Here is a 17,846-nt window from a genome sequence, read left to right as displayed (position 1 = left end):
TATTTTTAAATCATTATGGTGTACTGATATTAAAAATAATTTTTAAAAAATAAAAAATATATATATTATTTTAATATATTTATAAATAAAAAATACTTTAAAAAAATTACACTATTTGATCTTCTGGAGCACAGTATTCTTTGACAGGAAAAAGTGGTCACTCCTTTTCATTTTTTGCTTGCCTTCACAGCTAAACAATTGTTTCACAAATACAATTAATATAATTAATTTGAAATGATATTTTTTTTATAATCACAATGAGATTTGATTATAAAAAAACTTAAATCTCAAATGTGTTTTTCTCTTATATGGATTTTTTTATGACTCTTGTTCTTTTCAAATTCAAAAATTTATATTTTTCAATATATACACGCACGCACATAAACACGCACACATCCCATCAAACCATTCAGTATTGTGGTTGGAAATGTGTTTTGTTCCAACCATAATTTATAATCATCTGGTTAACATTTGAAATACAGATTTTGAAGATAGGTCCCACTAAAAATTGAGTTTGTACTACTGGTTTTGATGGAGCAAAAAATTAATTATTTTCACTTTTACCTGTTGTTGCCGAGGGAAAGATAAAACTCAAGGGCCTACCCAATTTGTTGTTTGCTTCCTTCCTTTACCTCAAATAAGAGTTTTTAATATTTCTTTAGCAACCATCAACATCATCTGAACATTGCCAAGTGAATTTTTGGCACTGTTTATGTGAACAGTGCTATGTAAATTAATTCATAGGTCACTGTCCATGTAACTGTGACTTCACTGTTCATTGAACTGTGTATGGCCAAAAAAATTTTAATTTTTTTTAATTGTGTTTTACTCAAAAACTAGTATTTAATATTATTCAATAACACCGCATAAATTGAAAGAAATGACATGATGACATAGCATTTGTAGAATTTAATCACAATTCTAATTTTTTTTTCTGATGATATTTTACCTGATTTTATTGCAAACTAAAAAAAAACCATAAAAATTATAGTTCTTATCGAATGAATTTCATACATGATAAAATTATAGATAAGTTAATGAAACAATTAAAAATATTTAATATAAAATATTATTTATTTAATGATGTAATAGTGGTAGTTAAATCTACATTATTTAAATTAAAAACCATCAATATTAATATATATTTTGTTTAATTATTTTATAACTTCAATTTAAAAAGCATGTTTAACCAAACACATTAAGCTACTTTTTATTAGAACTCAATTTCAACCATAGTTTTAACCAAAGTTATATACATATTAAATCAATCTCAATCAAAAATATTTATTATAAAATATTTTTTTTAAGTTACAGCTACAAAAACTACAGCAATATCCGAGTCCAACTAATTGAAAATGGACTGCGCCGAGCTTAGTGTGTATTTCCTTGCACTAGGCCCAGTTGATCCTAACTTGATCAAAGCTGTGGCTCGGTAAATAACAGACCGAGCTCGAATTATGGTGTTTAGGAGCTTGAGGTGGCTGGTCTTTAGATATGCCATTTTCGGCGGTGAAAAAGAAAACAAGTTATTCATGGAAAAATAAAAGGCAAGAGAACAGCTATTTGTTTTTCGAAGAAGGAAGGTGATGATGACTCCTGGACGATCTGCGGGGTGTATAATCCAGTAGACACAGGCGTGAAATACCCTTGATTTTGAAGTTATTTACAATATGCTCCCCCGAATATATGGGGTAAAAGAAATCGGTAAAGCTTGTTGGTTAAAAATAGCATGGTCTTCGAAAAGAACAAAAAAATGTCTTCTGCTAATTCCAGAGCCCAAACCATCAAGCCTCATTCCTGAGCCCAACCCAGATTAGGCCTGGACAGTTTTTGTGACTGTCAACTCTGTTGTTTTTTAATTTACTTGAAAAGTGCTGGGCCCGGAACTTGGGCACTACTCTCTACTTCGGCCCGAAACTCTATAAGTAGCTTCATTATCTTCTTTTACCAAAAACACAACTGGTATAAAACCCTTCACTGTTCGGAGTCATCTGTCCTTTTATTTATTTATTTTTAAAAAATTTATTCTTTAATATTTCTTTCATTTTATATTATTTTTTTAATTTATTTTTGTTTCCTTTCTATTAAATTATTGCAGTCTCAAACAAAAATTTGAAGGACTTTCTTTTTTTTTCAATTTTATTTTTTAATATTTCTTTGATTTTACATTGTTTTTCATAATTATTTTTTATTTGTTTTCTATTAAATTATTACAATCTTAAACAAACATCTTCATATTTAGTCAATGTTTAATTTTTTGAAAGTCTATTTTTATTATCATCTCATTAAATATAAAATAGTTAAATTTTTTTGTTAAACTAATAGAGTTTATAATCCGAATCATGGATTTGATGAATTAAGTAGTAAAGTCTATGTCCATCCAGCATATCTTCATCTTGATATGAAAACAAAAGATGTCATCTTGAGTTTTTTCTTAAGTCAAAACACACTCTTTACCAATTGTCTAAAATGTCTCTACCAATTGTCTAAAATGTCTCTGTACCCATCAACTCAACAGGGTTACTTCAAGACAATCAATACGCGAGTTCATTCTAAACTCATGACAGGTAAGGAGTCAGATTGAAAGATTTCAAAGTTGATCAGCTGGGTCCACCCCTTTTTTTTTAATTTCATTTTCTAATTATTTATTTTTTAAAAATTGAATCCTTTTTTATTTTTTATTTTTTAATTTCATCATTTGATTGATTTTGAGTCGGTCTTTATAATTTATTTTGATTTGGTTTTTATAAGGTTATCTCAATCCCAAATAAATATCTCGGTATTTGATTGGTGCTTATTTTTTTGAGTGTTTATTTTTATTTTATCATATCATTAAGTAAAAATATTTTTTTTAAAAAAAATAAAGTTGTTGAACTTTATAGAGTCCATGATTCAGGTTGTAGGTTTGACAGGTTAAGTTATGAAGTCTAGACTGATCTAATATTTTGTAGTTTAAATATATATATAAAAAAAAAAAACATCATTTTAAATTTTTTTAAAGCGAAACCATATTTTTACTAATCATCTGGATTATTTTAGGACCTGTTAAGTTAAATGAGTCTTTTTAATATAACTCTCAAGTGAATTAATTTTAAACAAGGATTGGACAATGAGTTAAAGTAAAAGATTTAAAAATTAATTAAATGAGTTAGATTTAATAATAATATCAAATAATTTTTTAATAATAATATCAAATAATTTTTTATTACTTTAAACTTTTTTATTTCACACTTAAAAATATTTTGAGGTAACCGCAACATAACAATAGCGAGTAAACTAGTTTTCACCTATATATATATATATTTCAGGATTATATAAGTACTTCGAAATTCACATGCCTAAAATTCATTAATTGTTGATTGATGTATCCGACAGAGGAAACACACGTGGAAACCACCAATCAAATGATAGGAGGAATTTGGAGATCTATCAGGAATCTCAATTTCCATAGACTTGTGGATATCCATTCTTATTAAATGGATTTTGGTTCAACAATATTTGCATGTATTTGGATATGAAGACAATGTAAGTAGAGTTTTCAAATCTGGCTTGGCAGTCGATTTGGTTCCAGGTTTCGGTTATAGGTTTTTTCTTAATCATCCAGGTCAGTTTTATTTTTTTTATAAATTAAAATAACATTTATTTTTATAAAAAAACAAAAAAATAATAATAAATAGGTTACAACTAAATTTGCAATTAGGTTTTATTGGGTTACCGAATCACACCATATTAAATTTTTTTTTTTTTTTTAATTTAGCATGGTTTTAGTCTCAGATTATTTGATTTCCAGATCGACCTGTCTAGCCGAGTTGGATTTTAAAAGTATGATAATAATAATAAGTTAATTGTTAATATTTATATCTCAAATAAAAACTAGTTAAAAACTTTATTGTGATGGCCAAATTATTTCTTTATTGCAGTGGATATTGAGTTAATTATCATTCTTTTAAAACTAACCACTACCTATTCAATATCTACTCAAATTTAACTATTATTCGCATTAATCACAGCATGTTCGAAATCAAAAGGTTAAACAGTATGATAAAGCAGCACTGCCCCCTGTGTTTCTACTCATTGCCTGCCAACGGAAATGGGACTTGAAGAATATTTTATTCATCTCCTACTTCTGCTTTATTTTTTTAGATGTTCCTTTTCATGATTCGAGGTACTTCATAGTAATTTTCTAGAGAGCAGCAGGATCCATAGATATGCAATACTACGGGTGTTTTTGTTTTTGTTTTATTTGTTGTATGGTATAATTCTTTAAAATAAAAAAATACAAGATCAAAATTAATAAATTTATATTTTTGTTGATGTATTTTTTGTTATTAGTGATGAATTCTATCAAAAAAGCAAATACAACATCAAAAATAATATATATACTACATAATCATAGAAAGGTCCTAGTGTCCAACACACAAAGGATACAAATACAATCAAGCTAGGGGAAGTGATGTTCCAATTCCACCATCTTCATGGTAAGCACGGAGCAACTACTATTATCTTATCGATTTTTTTTCTAGGTTTATTTAAAAAAAAATAGATAATGAAAGTACGGGATATAAAATTTATGTTGAGATATTTTTATCATTGTTATTTTTAGTGGATAATAAATTTTAATTTATCTTTCTACTTATGCCCATCTCTTTCTTTAAAATAGAATGCAAAAAATAATTAATAAAATATTAAAAAAACCTAAAATATTTGGGAAAAATACTTTACACATGTCTTGATTTACTATGGATTGTAACAATGAATTGATGGTTTTGTTATTCAAAAAAATCATGTAATATTGTTTCCTAAGGATAAAATGGTCTTTTTGCTTGGTTTATTTTTTATTATATAATTGTGTCGGAGATATGTTGGTCTTTTCTCTATTTTTGGAATTATGAAAGTACTTTATCGTCAAAAAAAGCACACTTAGCTATGTTATAAGGGCTTTTTTTGATATTTTATATTTTTTTTGCTATAGAATAGTGACTACCTTGCCCTTAGAATTATTTTTTCAATAGCTTTGCTACAAGGGCTTATTCGTCAATTCATGAAGGTTTTTTTCTTAATAACTATTTGATTATAGAGGCAAAATGGTATTTTCATAAAAAAAAAAACAATAAAAAAGCTACCGCTGCATGTGTTGCATGCACTAATCACTTCATTGCATTCTAGTGGTCAAAAAATTTGTTCTGCCATGTAATTCGATTAATCTTGGCCTCCTTCTTCTCTTTGTTAGGCACATGTTGTGGCTAGATTTTCAGTGAGGCGCTAACTTCCTTTTCTATTCTTCTTTTCTTTTCCACCTATAAATCCATACCTGATCCTCTAAATTTGTATATCATCCCTTCAAGTTTGTTTTCTTTTGATTTCATCCCTTATTTTTTTTTTAATTCCTATTGCTTTAGTTTAATTAATTTCTAAAATTGAATTTTTTTCAATTTCATCCTCAATTATTTTTTTACCTTTTTAGATACCGTCTCCATTCTTTTGATTTATGTTTTTTTTTTATTTGAGATATATTTTTTATTTTTTTTCTTTCAATTTCACCCTCCATTTTTGTCTTCTTTCAGATTTAATGCCATTTATTTTTACTGCATTTTTAAAAAAAAACTTTGGTTAGTTTTTTAGTTTGAGAACTTTTTTGTTTCAATTTTATATTTTAATATTAAATTGATTGAAAATTAAACTTTTTAATCGAATCTATATCTGCAGTTTCATGGATTGAGAATTAAAAAATTAACCCAAGTTTAGTTTTATTAAAGCTACGAAAATAGTGCGAAATAACACTTAACTTGAGTCCAGATTTTTTTTTATAAAAAAAATATTTCACTCTTCAAAGCACATTATTATGCTATATTACCCTCAAAATCACAAATTGTAAAGCTTGGCTTCATGGGTTAATTCGCAGTCTCATATTGGTTTTTTTGTTTCAATCATTTGGTATTTGAAATAATTTGATTTTTTAATTAATATCAATAATATTAAAAAATCCCAATGAACATACTAAATTAAAAAAAAAAAAAAAAAACTCAGTTGTTATCTACAATGTTTTGTGAAGTATACTGTCACTGGATTGACATTCTAAAAATATCCTGACATTTTGTTATCATTTATTTTTTAACATTTAATTAAATAAAAAATTATTTCAAAAAAATCAAGTTATGAAATGTTTTGGATAGAGAGCACAGTCGAGAACCAATCTTGACAACAAATTTCAGTGAGAGAGGTGACCTAGTAAGTATTCTTAATCCTGTTCTTTATGAACAGAAGCCATCCATCAGTACCAGGTATTAATAATGTCTTGTTTGAAACGTCGCTCGATACACAAAACCCAACTCCATGATACCCTGATTATTGAAACTGAAAATTATTAAAGTTTTTTTTAAAAAGAAATTCAATTCCAAAAATAAAGGAAAGAAATTACCCCTTTCCTAGGAGGAACAACAGTCAGAAATTGGCGGGTGACCCAATCTAAAACTCATCCCCAGCGAATCCAACAATTTGCCCCCCTTCTCTCTCTTTCCATGATCACCACCCTTTTTGTCCTCTTTTTATCCATGCAGATCACACACACACAAAAAAAAACTCACTGCAACTCCGAAACAACAACATAAAAACAACAAAATTCTCGCTCCATCCAACCTTATAAACTGACCACCAAAGAAAATCCCATCGCAAAAAAAAAAAAAAAAAAAAAAAAAAAACTAAAAGAATGAGCTAAAAAAACCAAGACGCCACCAAGAGAGAATAATAATAATAATAAAAAGAATGAAAAGGAAAAGTGGAGAAGGGGCAGCAGAAAAGGAGGAAAGATTGAGGGAAAAGTTGAAGAGAGGTGTCTTGGTAGGGAAAAGAGTGGGCCCTTTTTCTTGCACTCCAGTAAGACTTTGGAAACCTTTACCTACTGCGCATGTTAGCATCATTGACAACACCACTACCAATAGTCATCAAGAGGAGCATGAAGAGCCCCCTCTTTTACTTTTTAACAATAGCAATTGTACTGTTGTTGTTTCTGCTAGAAAGCTTGCTGCTGCTCTCTGGGAATTTCAACATTACTTGCCTTGAGTCTCTAAAATGCACAAGGGTGTGCATCTTACTAATGGTGGGGGTGGTGGTGGTGATTCTAGGTTGCGCCGCCACGAAAAGCGGCAACATTTTTTCAAGGAAAAGGGACTTGACCTCTCTCATTTCTTGGCTGACCCTTCTCCTAGTTCTCCTGATCAGGTATGTACATATGCTTATAATATGTCTGTATATGCGGTAGCTTCTTCTTTTCTTTGATGATGCTGATTGGTTGTTGAATTTCGGGGTGTTATATTTGATTCCAACTGGTGTTATACTTAATTGTATTTATAATGGAAGAAAGGTTATGTTTTGGGAAATTGTGTATTGATTAATTATTTGTTCTCTTGTTACTGGATGGTTGATAAGGTTTAGTTTATGGAGCTCCTTCTGTTAGTTGAATTTTTTTGTCAAAGAGCATAGATTGTTAGTCCCTGTTTTGATTGATGAAAATAATTATTTTTAGTGTCTTTTGACTATTCAAAGTTTGCATCTTTTCTATGTAAAGTTAGATTTTTTTTCGTACAGATTGGTTTATATGGGGGAGAATATCTAATGTATTTGTTAAGATATTTTTTATCATTGCTTCGGTTGTTTTTGATGCAATGCTACTCTTTGTTTCCTATAGTTTTTTGACCGTTTGTTGTACTCTTCAATTGTTATATTTTCTGCAGAATAACTGTCAATTGTGGTTATTTATGAATTGGCAATGTCTTGGTGAACAATTCCACTCTTGTTATTTGGATATTCATCTTAGCTAATCCAACTTTAGTCATTCAATACTTTAAACAAAAAAAAAAACTGGAAAGCCTTTTTGAGAGCTCTAAATATTTCATGAATCCTTAATGTGCACAATATTTAGTGCGACTCCAAACTTGCCAACAATGACCATCTTTGCAAACTAACAGGTTTGTTAGTTAATTGATGTTTTCAACTGTCCCACCTGATGTGCATTAACTTGATCCTAATCTTGAATATGTAACAATGCAGTGCTCGTTTCTGCTGCTAATCTTGATGTCATTTCTTAACCAGCCAGAAAGTGCAGGCAGTTTAAGGAGACATATTGCTGCATCTCTGATTCAGCATCATCGATCAATTGAAAGAAGTAACCATGCTCTACAACCTGTATCTCCAGCAAGTTATGGTAGTTCTATGGAGGTAAGCGTCGATGTATTTTCACTAACTGCCTGCAGAATACACAGAGCTTGTATAAACTGTGATTCTGTTATGAAACAAATTTTGGTTTTCTTGATTCAGTAGTGCAGTAAAAGTTGTTTTGAGTAGCAAAAGGAAGACTGATTATCTAACCATGAGTCCATGGTTAATCCTACAGAAGCTGCTAGGGCATTATACCACATTCCTCAATTTGCATGAAGTTTTTTGTTTGAGCCCCCTGATTTTAGTTCCTCCTTGCATCGATTAACTAGAGTATATGGGCAAATATATAGTTTCAACCTGTCCCCCTCTCTTTGATTGATGTGATATTATTCACAATGATAGATTTTTATCTGGTGAGTTATATGAATGATAACATCACAGTTCCATTTTCTTAAAATTTTGAATTCCTTAGTTTTTGCTGTGTCTTTTATTCCCTGATCTCCTGGAAAGAGGCCGGGAAGGGGGATGGAGGAGCTGGCACTACCAGAGCTTTAAAATTTCAATTTCTATTGTGATCCTCTAATATTCCAGTCTGTTGCTTTTTCTACATATAATTGTTTACAAACAGGTTTACCAGTATATATGGTTGACCGTAGCACCTGCTATTTCTTCAACTTTCATTCTTTTTCTGCATATGTTTTCTTTTTTTGCCAATATGCTTCCTTCCAGAGAAACAATTAGCCTCGTTATGCCTTCCTCATAAATTGACATGTCTTTCTTATACAGGTGGCACCTTATAACCCTGCAGTCACTCCTTCCAGCTCGTTGGACTTCAAAGGAAGGATTGGTGAGTCACATTATAGTCTCAAAACATCCACAGAATTACTAAAAGTATTGAATCGAATATGGAGCCTTGAAGAACAGCATGTTTCTAATGTGTCATTGATAAAAGCATTGAAGATTGAGCTAGACCATGCCCGTATCAGGATTAAAGAACTACTTCGGTATCAGCAAGCAGATCGGCATGAGATAGATGATTTAATGAAGCAAATTGCTGAAGATAAACTAGTTCAGAAGAGTAAGGAGCAGGAACGTTTGCATGCTGCTATCCAGTCTCTCAGGGATGAGCTGGAAGATGAGAGGAAGTTAAGAAAACGATCGGAGAGCCTACACAGGAAATTAGCCCGGGAGCTTTCTGAAGTGAAATCCTCCTTTTCTAATGCTTTGAAAGAGATGGAAAGAGAGAGAAAATCTAGAAAGTTGTTGGAAGACCTCTGTGACGAGTTTGCCAAGGGAATAAAAGACTACGAACAGGAAGTGCATACCCTGAATAAAAAATCTGACAGGGATTGGGTTGGAAGGGCTGATGGTGATCGTTTGATTCTCCACATATCTGAATCATGGCTTGATGAGCGGATGCAGATGAGGCTAGAAGAAACACAGCATGGTTTTTCTGAAAACAACTCAATAGCGGACAAATTGGGTTTCGAAATAGAGACATTCCTTAAAACTAAACGAATGGGTAATTCTAAGAGCAGCAATAACGTATTGCCAAGGGAACGGCGGAATTCAATGGAATCCGTCCCTCTGAATGAGACTGTAAGTGCTCCACAAGATGTGGGTGATGAACAGGATTCAACGGGCAGTGATTCACACTGTTTTAAGCATAACAGACCAGGCAATGATGACTTTCACTTACATGGAGATGAAGCTGTTGCTGGTCATACTGATGAAATGGAAAAATCCACCCGAACAAAGAAAAAGCTTGCATCTCGTGAAAGGTCCAGGTGCCAAAATCCATCCAACTTGCAAGTTAAATTCGAAGAGCACAAGGCTCAGGCTATGCCATGTAATGGAAATAAGAAATCCGAGGTGATGGAACTGGAAGGGGTAAAAACAGGTGAAGGAAACCCTACTGAAGTGAGCATTTCCCGGAGGTCTGAAAACTGCGATGCCACTGAAGGTGGCAGTCTTGAAAGAAAGAGCAAAGTTGATGAAATTCATGGGTCAAACTCGAATTATGTGATTGATAACTTGATAAGAAGTCATATCTCATCATCAGAAGCAGTTAATCTGCACCTTGAGAACGATGCTGGTGAGGCTTCTTGCAGTTACCCACCAAGGAGGTATGCTAGTCCGGTTCGACAGTGGATGTCAAAACTTACTTCCCCGGATCTTGACATATCTGAGTCTTCTACAAAACCGCCTCCAAACATGAAGGAGAATACTTTGAAAGCGAAGCTTCTTGAAGCGCGGTCAAAGGGGCCACGCTCTCGTTTAAGAATCTTCAAAGGTTCTTCATAGGCTATGGTGAAAACTATCAGTTGAATTGTTTACGAGTTCCTGTTGGAAGTAAGGGAATTGGCTACTCAAACCTTCAGGATCAGGAACTTGTGCTTTGTGAATATTGGCCATCATTAACGTTGCTGCTTTATCTCTAAACATAGTTCTATATTCATCTTATTGTAATTTGCAATTCAAATCTGTATACGAGTGATACACTGTTTTATAGCTAGATGGAAGATAGTTCTTTGTTTAAGAAGCATTACAATTTTGAGTAAGTTTAGGCTGAAATCTCAGTTTCCACCCATCCACAAGGGTTATCTTGTTGTCGGCCAACATCTTCAATTCAGTAGGTGCATTTTTCTGAACCAGCATCAGGGACTAATATAATCTACTGTTACCTCGTAGTCCAAGATTGGGTTTAGGGCTTAACGCTCAGCTAATATTCGATCTTTCAAACAAGGTAAGATTTTGACCTAACTTGTTTAGAACAATTTTCTTTATCTACTTGCGTTAAACGTATTTATTCAAACTGTATGGCCTCATATTGGCTGCATGCCAAAAATAGTTAATCTATTGGCCTTGGCAATCTGTGATTGTTGAAAAATACAAGCCTACTCATCAACTGTGGCTTGTGGGAAGCATGCCAACCGTTGATGGCCAAACTTCCCATTCCAAGTTCCCGCACCGGGAAAGTTAAGTATGGTGTCATATGGAATTCCGCGTTTAACAAGTGAATAAGAATGGGTATTATGGTACATCATTACTCGTACCATGTCATGGCTTTATAATGATTATGTACTTGACACTTGACACTTTGAGCTCATTTACAAAGATCTTTATGATATTTCCTTTTTTCTATCTGATACACATGATTATGTGCTTTTTATTTACTAGTCATGTTAAGTAAAGATTAATATTATGGTGCATGAAAAGAACTATGTTGAATATGATTATGTAATGTGAGTTGAGTGTGAAAATATAAGATTATTACTTTATGATGATATATAATGCGATCAATGTATGTGAAGTTTTAGTGTTATTCTATGCTCATTATGTTTGTATGTTTATTAAACCATGAAGAAAGATGATGTCATGTGAGCCAAATGAGAGAATGTAAGATGTGGCACGGTTTAATAGAATATTAATGTTGAAACACTAATAGTCAATTTAGAGAAGTGATTTTATTTTCAATAATTGCACATTTAATGAAGGTGCAAAAAATAAGAAGTTTATTGAGGAAAACTGTTTTCCTCTCTATCCATAACAATACATTTTATTTCATCAAAATTTGTGTAAGAGAACCCAAAGGGTTAGAAAAAAAACACTATTTTCTTCGTCAATTCATATCTAGGATTTTAACCCATCAAAGGACTTGCTATGGATCCAGATACGTTTTCTTCTTTAAAGACTCATTTGAATGTGAAAATGATGACATTCTAAGATCATGGGCATCATAATTTATGTTTGATTGTTTATTTTTATAATCATAGAATTGGTTTCAAGAACTGGTGTGCGGGGAATAGAAATGGTGTGGGGCAGCTGGACCTACAGTGAAGTCATTTTGTGCCGTATGAGACTGTAATTGCAAATACTAAGTAATTTCAGGACCACCTGAAGTGTTCGTCTCGGTCCTTGATGAATTCAAAGGGTTGAATTTTAATCCAGGCTCGCTCATTGCCCTCTTTATTCTTTTTTATGGTGAAATTTAATGTGCTGTGCACTACCATGAGTTGCAGAATTTCCCTTCTGAAAAATGTCAAATCCCAAACCAGCTATATGTTCAAGGAAGGAAGCTCTGCACTATGCACGTGCCTTGTCTTCTGATTTTCATTTTTTTAATATCAGTTTTTCTTATTCCAAGATTCTGTAATAGATAAACAATCATAAAAAGGAGTCCTCCTTTTTTTTATAAATAACATTTTCATTTTTGTTAATATCTTCTTGTTTAACTCGTGTGATGATTAATACTGAAAACCCGTGCTCAAATAACTGAAATAATGAAGAGCATATCGAGATTCTTTAGCCAAGTTTTAAATTAAGGTTTTCACATGGAGTTGGTCGAGTATAGAGTTATGGTTATGATTTGAGGCGCATGATAAAGGAGGTTTTTTATTTGTTAATAAAATTATTAGAAAATAATATAAATTTTATTTAATAATTTAAATTATTGAGTTGAGATTATTTTTTAATATTATAACAATACTTCAAGGACTAAGCAGCTAAAAGTTTGAATCTCATCATCTTTTTTTTATTTAATAAAAAATTAAACATAATGTAATGTGAGTCTGTGCAAGTTTTAAATTTAAAAGACTTTTATTTGAGAAGATGTGTTAGAGAATAATATAAATTATATTATAAAAACAACTTAAAGTATTGGATTGAAATGATTTTTCGACAAAAACTTATATTTGATTAATTTTTTGTTTATCAGGAAATATAAACACTTCTATTTAATTTAAATTGATTATTTAATGATTTAGATTAGGTGAGAGAAATAAAACAATAAAAAAATTAATTTTTTTTTAACAATTTAATTTAAATTTAATAAAAATGATTATATTCTTAAAGCCCATGGAAGGATTCCAATCTTCAGAGTTCATTACATTAACAAAGATTATTCTTGGTGTCAGGAGTTTATAACTCAACTAGCAATTATATTCCCCATGAAAAGGACTTGTAGTAGCAGTTTTTTAAAAGAAAAAAAATGCCATTATAAAAATGGTTTTTAATGGCATTTAACTATTGTCATTGTTACATATAATCACAATTTTATTGATAAAAAAAGAGTTAAGTTGTTTTTATTTTTTTATGAAACATTTAATTTTAATAATTTGATTTTAATTTAATGGTTTAAATTTAATTAATGAACACAACGATCATATTCTTTTAAGAGCATAATATGATTCTCATCCCAATATTTATGCCAAATATTATTAAAATATTAGTGAAATTTCTTATAAATACTTTTAAATTAAATGTCAATTTTACCATATCTTTTGGAAATGCTAATGTAAGTATATTTTATCTTTGGATTTTAAAATTGCCAATTCAAGGACTATTATAATTCAAGCTCAAAAATTCAATTGATCTTAATAAGGGCTGCTATTATTGAAAAATTGCTACCATTTTAGAAAGACTTTAAAAATTACCTTAAGTACAACCATAAAAAATAGCAATTAAAAGACACCATTCTAATATTAAGGACAAAAAAGGATAATAAGTTGTCTAAGAGAAAATCCAGGTCTTTTTTAATGGCCTTTAAAGAAAATATAATTGAACAAATGACAAAGTCCTACAATGAAAACAAAAAAGCTTATTATGAAGGAAAAAGTTGTTGCTAAGAAATTCAGAGACTTAAAATCAAGCCAAAAATTGCAAAAATAGGTTTTCACAAGGAAACTTTAAGAAAAGAAGAATTTCTCAAGTCAATCTTTTCAAGATTCTTCTAGCCTGTTTAAGGCTTGTGATAGGTGACATAACATGTTATGATAAGTGAATTATAATTATATATAAAAATTAACTAATCTTGAAGTATTAACAACTATGATTTTTTAGAAAAAGTTATAAGTGTGAATTTTATGTTGAAGCAAAATTTACAATCTTTTTTTAATCAGTTATAATAAGTAGTGATCCTCTAGATTTAATTTACTTTGATATAGGTGATTTAAAGTTTATGCAAACTAGAGGTTATAAAAAGTATTATATTATTTTTATAGATAATTACATAATATATTGTTCTATTTATTTGCTAAGGAGAAATATAAGACTCCTTAAATATTTAAACATTACAAGAATAAAGTTGAAAATCAATTTAACAAAAAAATAAAGGTAACAAGAAGTGATTGGGGTGGAGAATATGAAGAACCTTTTGGTGTATTCTATTTTAAAAAAGTGGTATCATCCATCAGATTATTGCTTCTTATTCATTTCAACAAAATAACATTGTTAAATATAAGAACCAAACTCTAAAAAAAAATAATGAATGCCATTTTGATTAGTTTGGAAGAACTTTAAAAATTATAGGTTAGAAAAGACAATATATGAGTTATGAAAAGGTAAACGATATTTTTACAAATACTTTAGAATATAAAAGTTTCTTGTAAAAGTGGCAATTTTGTTCTAAAAGGGTCAAGACACCTAATATTATGGATTTTGTTTTCATTGGATATTCTTACCATAATGGTGAAAACTGATTTCTTGTTTATATATCAAGTATTAAAGATATTTATTCTAATACAATAGTAAAATCAAGGGATGTTACATTATATAAATATGTGTTTTCTTTTAAAGAAGAATAAGAAATCAATTTTCTTCAAAGGATGCATAAAGCAAACTCAAATACTCATCATCAAATAGAAGATAATGAAATTGAGCTCAAAAGGAGTAAAAGTGAAAAATAACTAAAATATTTGGTACTTGTTTTCTACCTTTGTTATTAGAAAATGAACCTTTAAGCTATTCTAAGGTAATGTATTGTGTTTGAAGCTTTTTATGTATAAAACAATCAATTGTGAAATTAGATTTATTACTTAAAAGTATACATATATCTGAAAGTAAACCATTATGTCATAAATGGATTTTTAATAGGAACATAAAAGCTTATGGAATTATTGATAAATATAAAGCAAGACTCGTTGTCAAATGATTTAAAAAAACAAAAAAAGTTTGAACTATTTTTACACTTATTCACATGTGCTATGAATAACTTTCATGCGAACATTAATAATAATCACAACTATTAATAAGCTTGAGATATATCATGTGAATATAAAAATAGCTTTCTTAAATAGTGATCTTGATGGAAAGGTCTACATGGAATAACCCAATAGGGTTTGTTATTAAATAGGAAGAAAATAAAATCTCTAAGCTTTACATGAAAAGTTTAACAAGATTATGTTAAACAAGTTTAAAATCAATAAGATTTATAAATGTGTTTATGCGAAAAACATAGATAAAAGTTGTGTTATTGTATGTCTCTATATAAATGACTTGCTAAATTTGAACTGCAATAAATATATGAACAAGTCTACTAGGAGAATATTAACTAATAAGTTTTACATGAAAGATATAAGTGTTGTAGATGTCATATTAGAAATTAAAATTGCTAGAATATATGATGAATCAATATTGTTCCAATCTTATCATGTTAAGAAAAATCTCAAAAAAAAATAATAATTAAAGATTACAATTGTACTATCAAAACATCAATGGACATAAGTACATATCTATCTAAAAACAATGGTGAATGAATACACCAATTGAAATAGTTTCAAATAATTAAAAGCTTGCTTTATATAATAAATTGCATAAGACCAAATATTAAATACTTTGTTAGCAAGCTGAGTAAATCTACTAATAATCCAGGTATGGATAATTAAAAAATAATAAATAAGATAGTCAAATATTTAATTCATGCCTTGGACTATGAGTTATAGCATATCTAATAATACTAAAAGGTTATAGTGATGCAAATTAGATATCAAACTCTAAAGATTTAAAATTCATTAGTGGATATGACTTTACTCTCAATTTCTCTATACAATTCTTTATGTTTTTGTATATTGATAAGTCAATTTTTATTCATTGATCTTTTTTTTTTCTATCTTATTGTATTCATTGAGTTTTCAAATTCAATGAATTGTCATGAATTAATTCTTATTAATCTTGAATTAATTATGTTATATTGAATCATTTTAGATTCATTTTTTTTGTCATTCAATGAATTTCTAGAAATTAATTATAATTAATCTTGAATTAATTATGTTCCATTGAATCTTCTCATGTTCATTATTGCTACAACTCAATGAATTGTCTTGAATTAATTCCAATAAATCTTAGAGTTAATTCTGTTTCATTAAGTCTTCCATGTTCGTTGATTTTTTAAATTCAATTAATTATGATTAATTTTGCATCCCTGGCCGCCTATGTAAATAAGGGTGGAGGGACTTTATTCCTAGTAGTTGGAAATAAGTAGAAAAGATAAAAACAAATAGGAAATCGTTGCTCTCTCTCTCTCTGCTTTTTGCTCTGATGCTCTCCTTTCTGCTCTAGGTTTCATTGTTTTATAGGAAAAAACTAAGCTAGTTTTCTTGTAGGCCTTGATTGGATGTATGAAATTAAAAGGCAAGCTCCATTAAGACCGTTGATACATATTGATACAATTTAGCTTTAAAAACACAGGTGCAATCTTTGATAATAACTTTTCTTTCTTATTTTTATCTGAAATTCTACAATTTTATAAGTACTTTATACTAATCTTCTATTTAATATTTTGTATTCATGTTTTTATTATCTTATAAATATATTTAATTAGCTTTATTAAACAATTTCCCCACATAATTAAGTTATGGATGTACCAAATTAAGCAAAAATAATAAAAAAGAAAGTAAAAAGGAAAAGTCCTCCCATCTTTATATAAACACATAAACACATATATAACTTAAACGTAATTGCTTCATTAATGTTTGTTACCTTATCTGTCCAAAATTTAAAGCAAAAAATCCTTGTAATTGTCTTAAAAAAAAAAAAAAAAAAACCCTTGTTACTGTCTTCTTCTTCTTCTTCTTTTTTAAAAAAAGAATCCTTGTTATTGTCACATCGCAAGGTTTGCCGTGTGCTTAGCTAGTAGAGAAAAGTTCCATCTATCATATCATGTCTTGATTTATTAAAGTAGGCCTTAGGCTGTCAGGGGATGGCGTGTGCTGCGATTGCAAGGAGGACAGTCAAATTTTACAATATCCTTTGGAAAATTTAGATGAGAGGTTAGATAAGACAGTGATTAAGAAATTAATTTTTAAAAACTTTTCCAAATGGGGTTGGAACATCCAGGTCCCAGAAAATAAAAGAGAGATCAAACTTTTAGAACGCTTCTGAATTTTCTTTCATGATCAAACTCTTGATGGATATCGACGGCTATTTTCCATCCTATTTTGATCTGTCACACATTTAACGCTAAGCTCATTGTTTTGCGTAGTTAATTTGGAAGGAAGTGACTTTAATTATACAGTAATATACTAGAACGTTGCCCATGCGATCCCGTGAGAAACTCCTCAGCAATTTCATGAAACCTAGCTAAGGTTAGTGAGTTAACACAGTGACATGTTGACCTGGTTTCCAGAGCAGGTCGAATTCATTTTAACGCTTTTGATATGCTCTTTGTTTTGCATCAGTAATTTGGAGGAAAGTGAGTTGCTATGAATTGAGCAAGCTTATTGGGTTAGCTGAAATTTCTGTTTTCAAGATTATATCACAAGCAGCAACAGTTTTAGAAATGGAATCATGGGTTAATGGTAACTAGGTGTGAAATGTCAACTGGAGGATAACTTTAACAATATTTGATATTAGGTAAGATTATTTTAAGAGGATGAAGAGTTTTATTCATTTTATACTTTCTAATATGAAGAATA

At 29.9% G+C, this 17,846-nt stretch overlaps 1 protein-coding gene across 3 annotated transcripts; it reads left to right on the top strand.

Moving 5' to 3' along the window:
* Nucleotides 1–6,313: 6,313 nt before the first annotated feature.
* On the top strand, nt 6,314–10,715 carry LOC118033775 (uncharacterized protein At5g41620). 3 transcript variants are annotated; one of them, XM_035038872.2, is made up of 3 exons: nt 6,314–7,218; nt 8,047–8,214; nt 8,941–10,715. In XM_035038872.2, exons 1-3 carry the CDS (start codon nt 7,069–7,071, stop codon nt 10,456–10,458), a joined length of 1,836 nt encoding a protein of 611 aa, XP_034894763.1. In that variant the 5' UTR covers nt 6,314–7,068; the 3' UTR covers nt 10,459–10,715. The 3 variants fall into 3 exon arrangements, with proteins under 3 accessions (XP_034894763.1, XP_034894764.1, XP_034894766.1); XM_035038873.2 differs by having other exon boundaries at nt 6,315–7,218; nt 8,089–8,214; XM_035038875.2 differs by having other exon boundaries at nt 7,089–7,218; nt 8,093–8,214.
* The last annotated feature ends 7,131 nt before the right edge of the window (nt 10,716–17,846 follow it).

This window comes from Populus alba, chromosome 1 (genome assembly GCF_005239225.2).
Source record: "Populus alba chromosome 1, ASM523922v2, whole genome shotgun sequence".
NCBI lineage: Eukaryota > Viridiplantae > Streptophyta > Magnoliopsida > Malpighiales > Salicaceae > Populus > Populus alba.
This window is presented reverse-complemented; position numbering and strand designations above follow the sequence as displayed.

Bases quoted from the DNA above. Each gene is read 5' to 3' on its own strand.
- LOC118033775 (XM_035038872.2), top strand. From the start codon at position 7,069: ATGCACAAGGGTGTGCATCTTACTAATGGTGGGGGTGGTGGTGGTGAT. The intron at 7,219-8,046 runs GTATGTACATAT...GTAACAATGCAG, and splicing joins CTCCTAGTTCTCCTGATCAG to TGCTCGTTTCTGCTGCTAAT. The intron at 8,215-8,940 runs GTAAGCGTCGAT...TTTCTTATACAG, and splicing joins GTTATGGTAGTTCTATGGAG to GTGGCACCTTATAACCCTGC.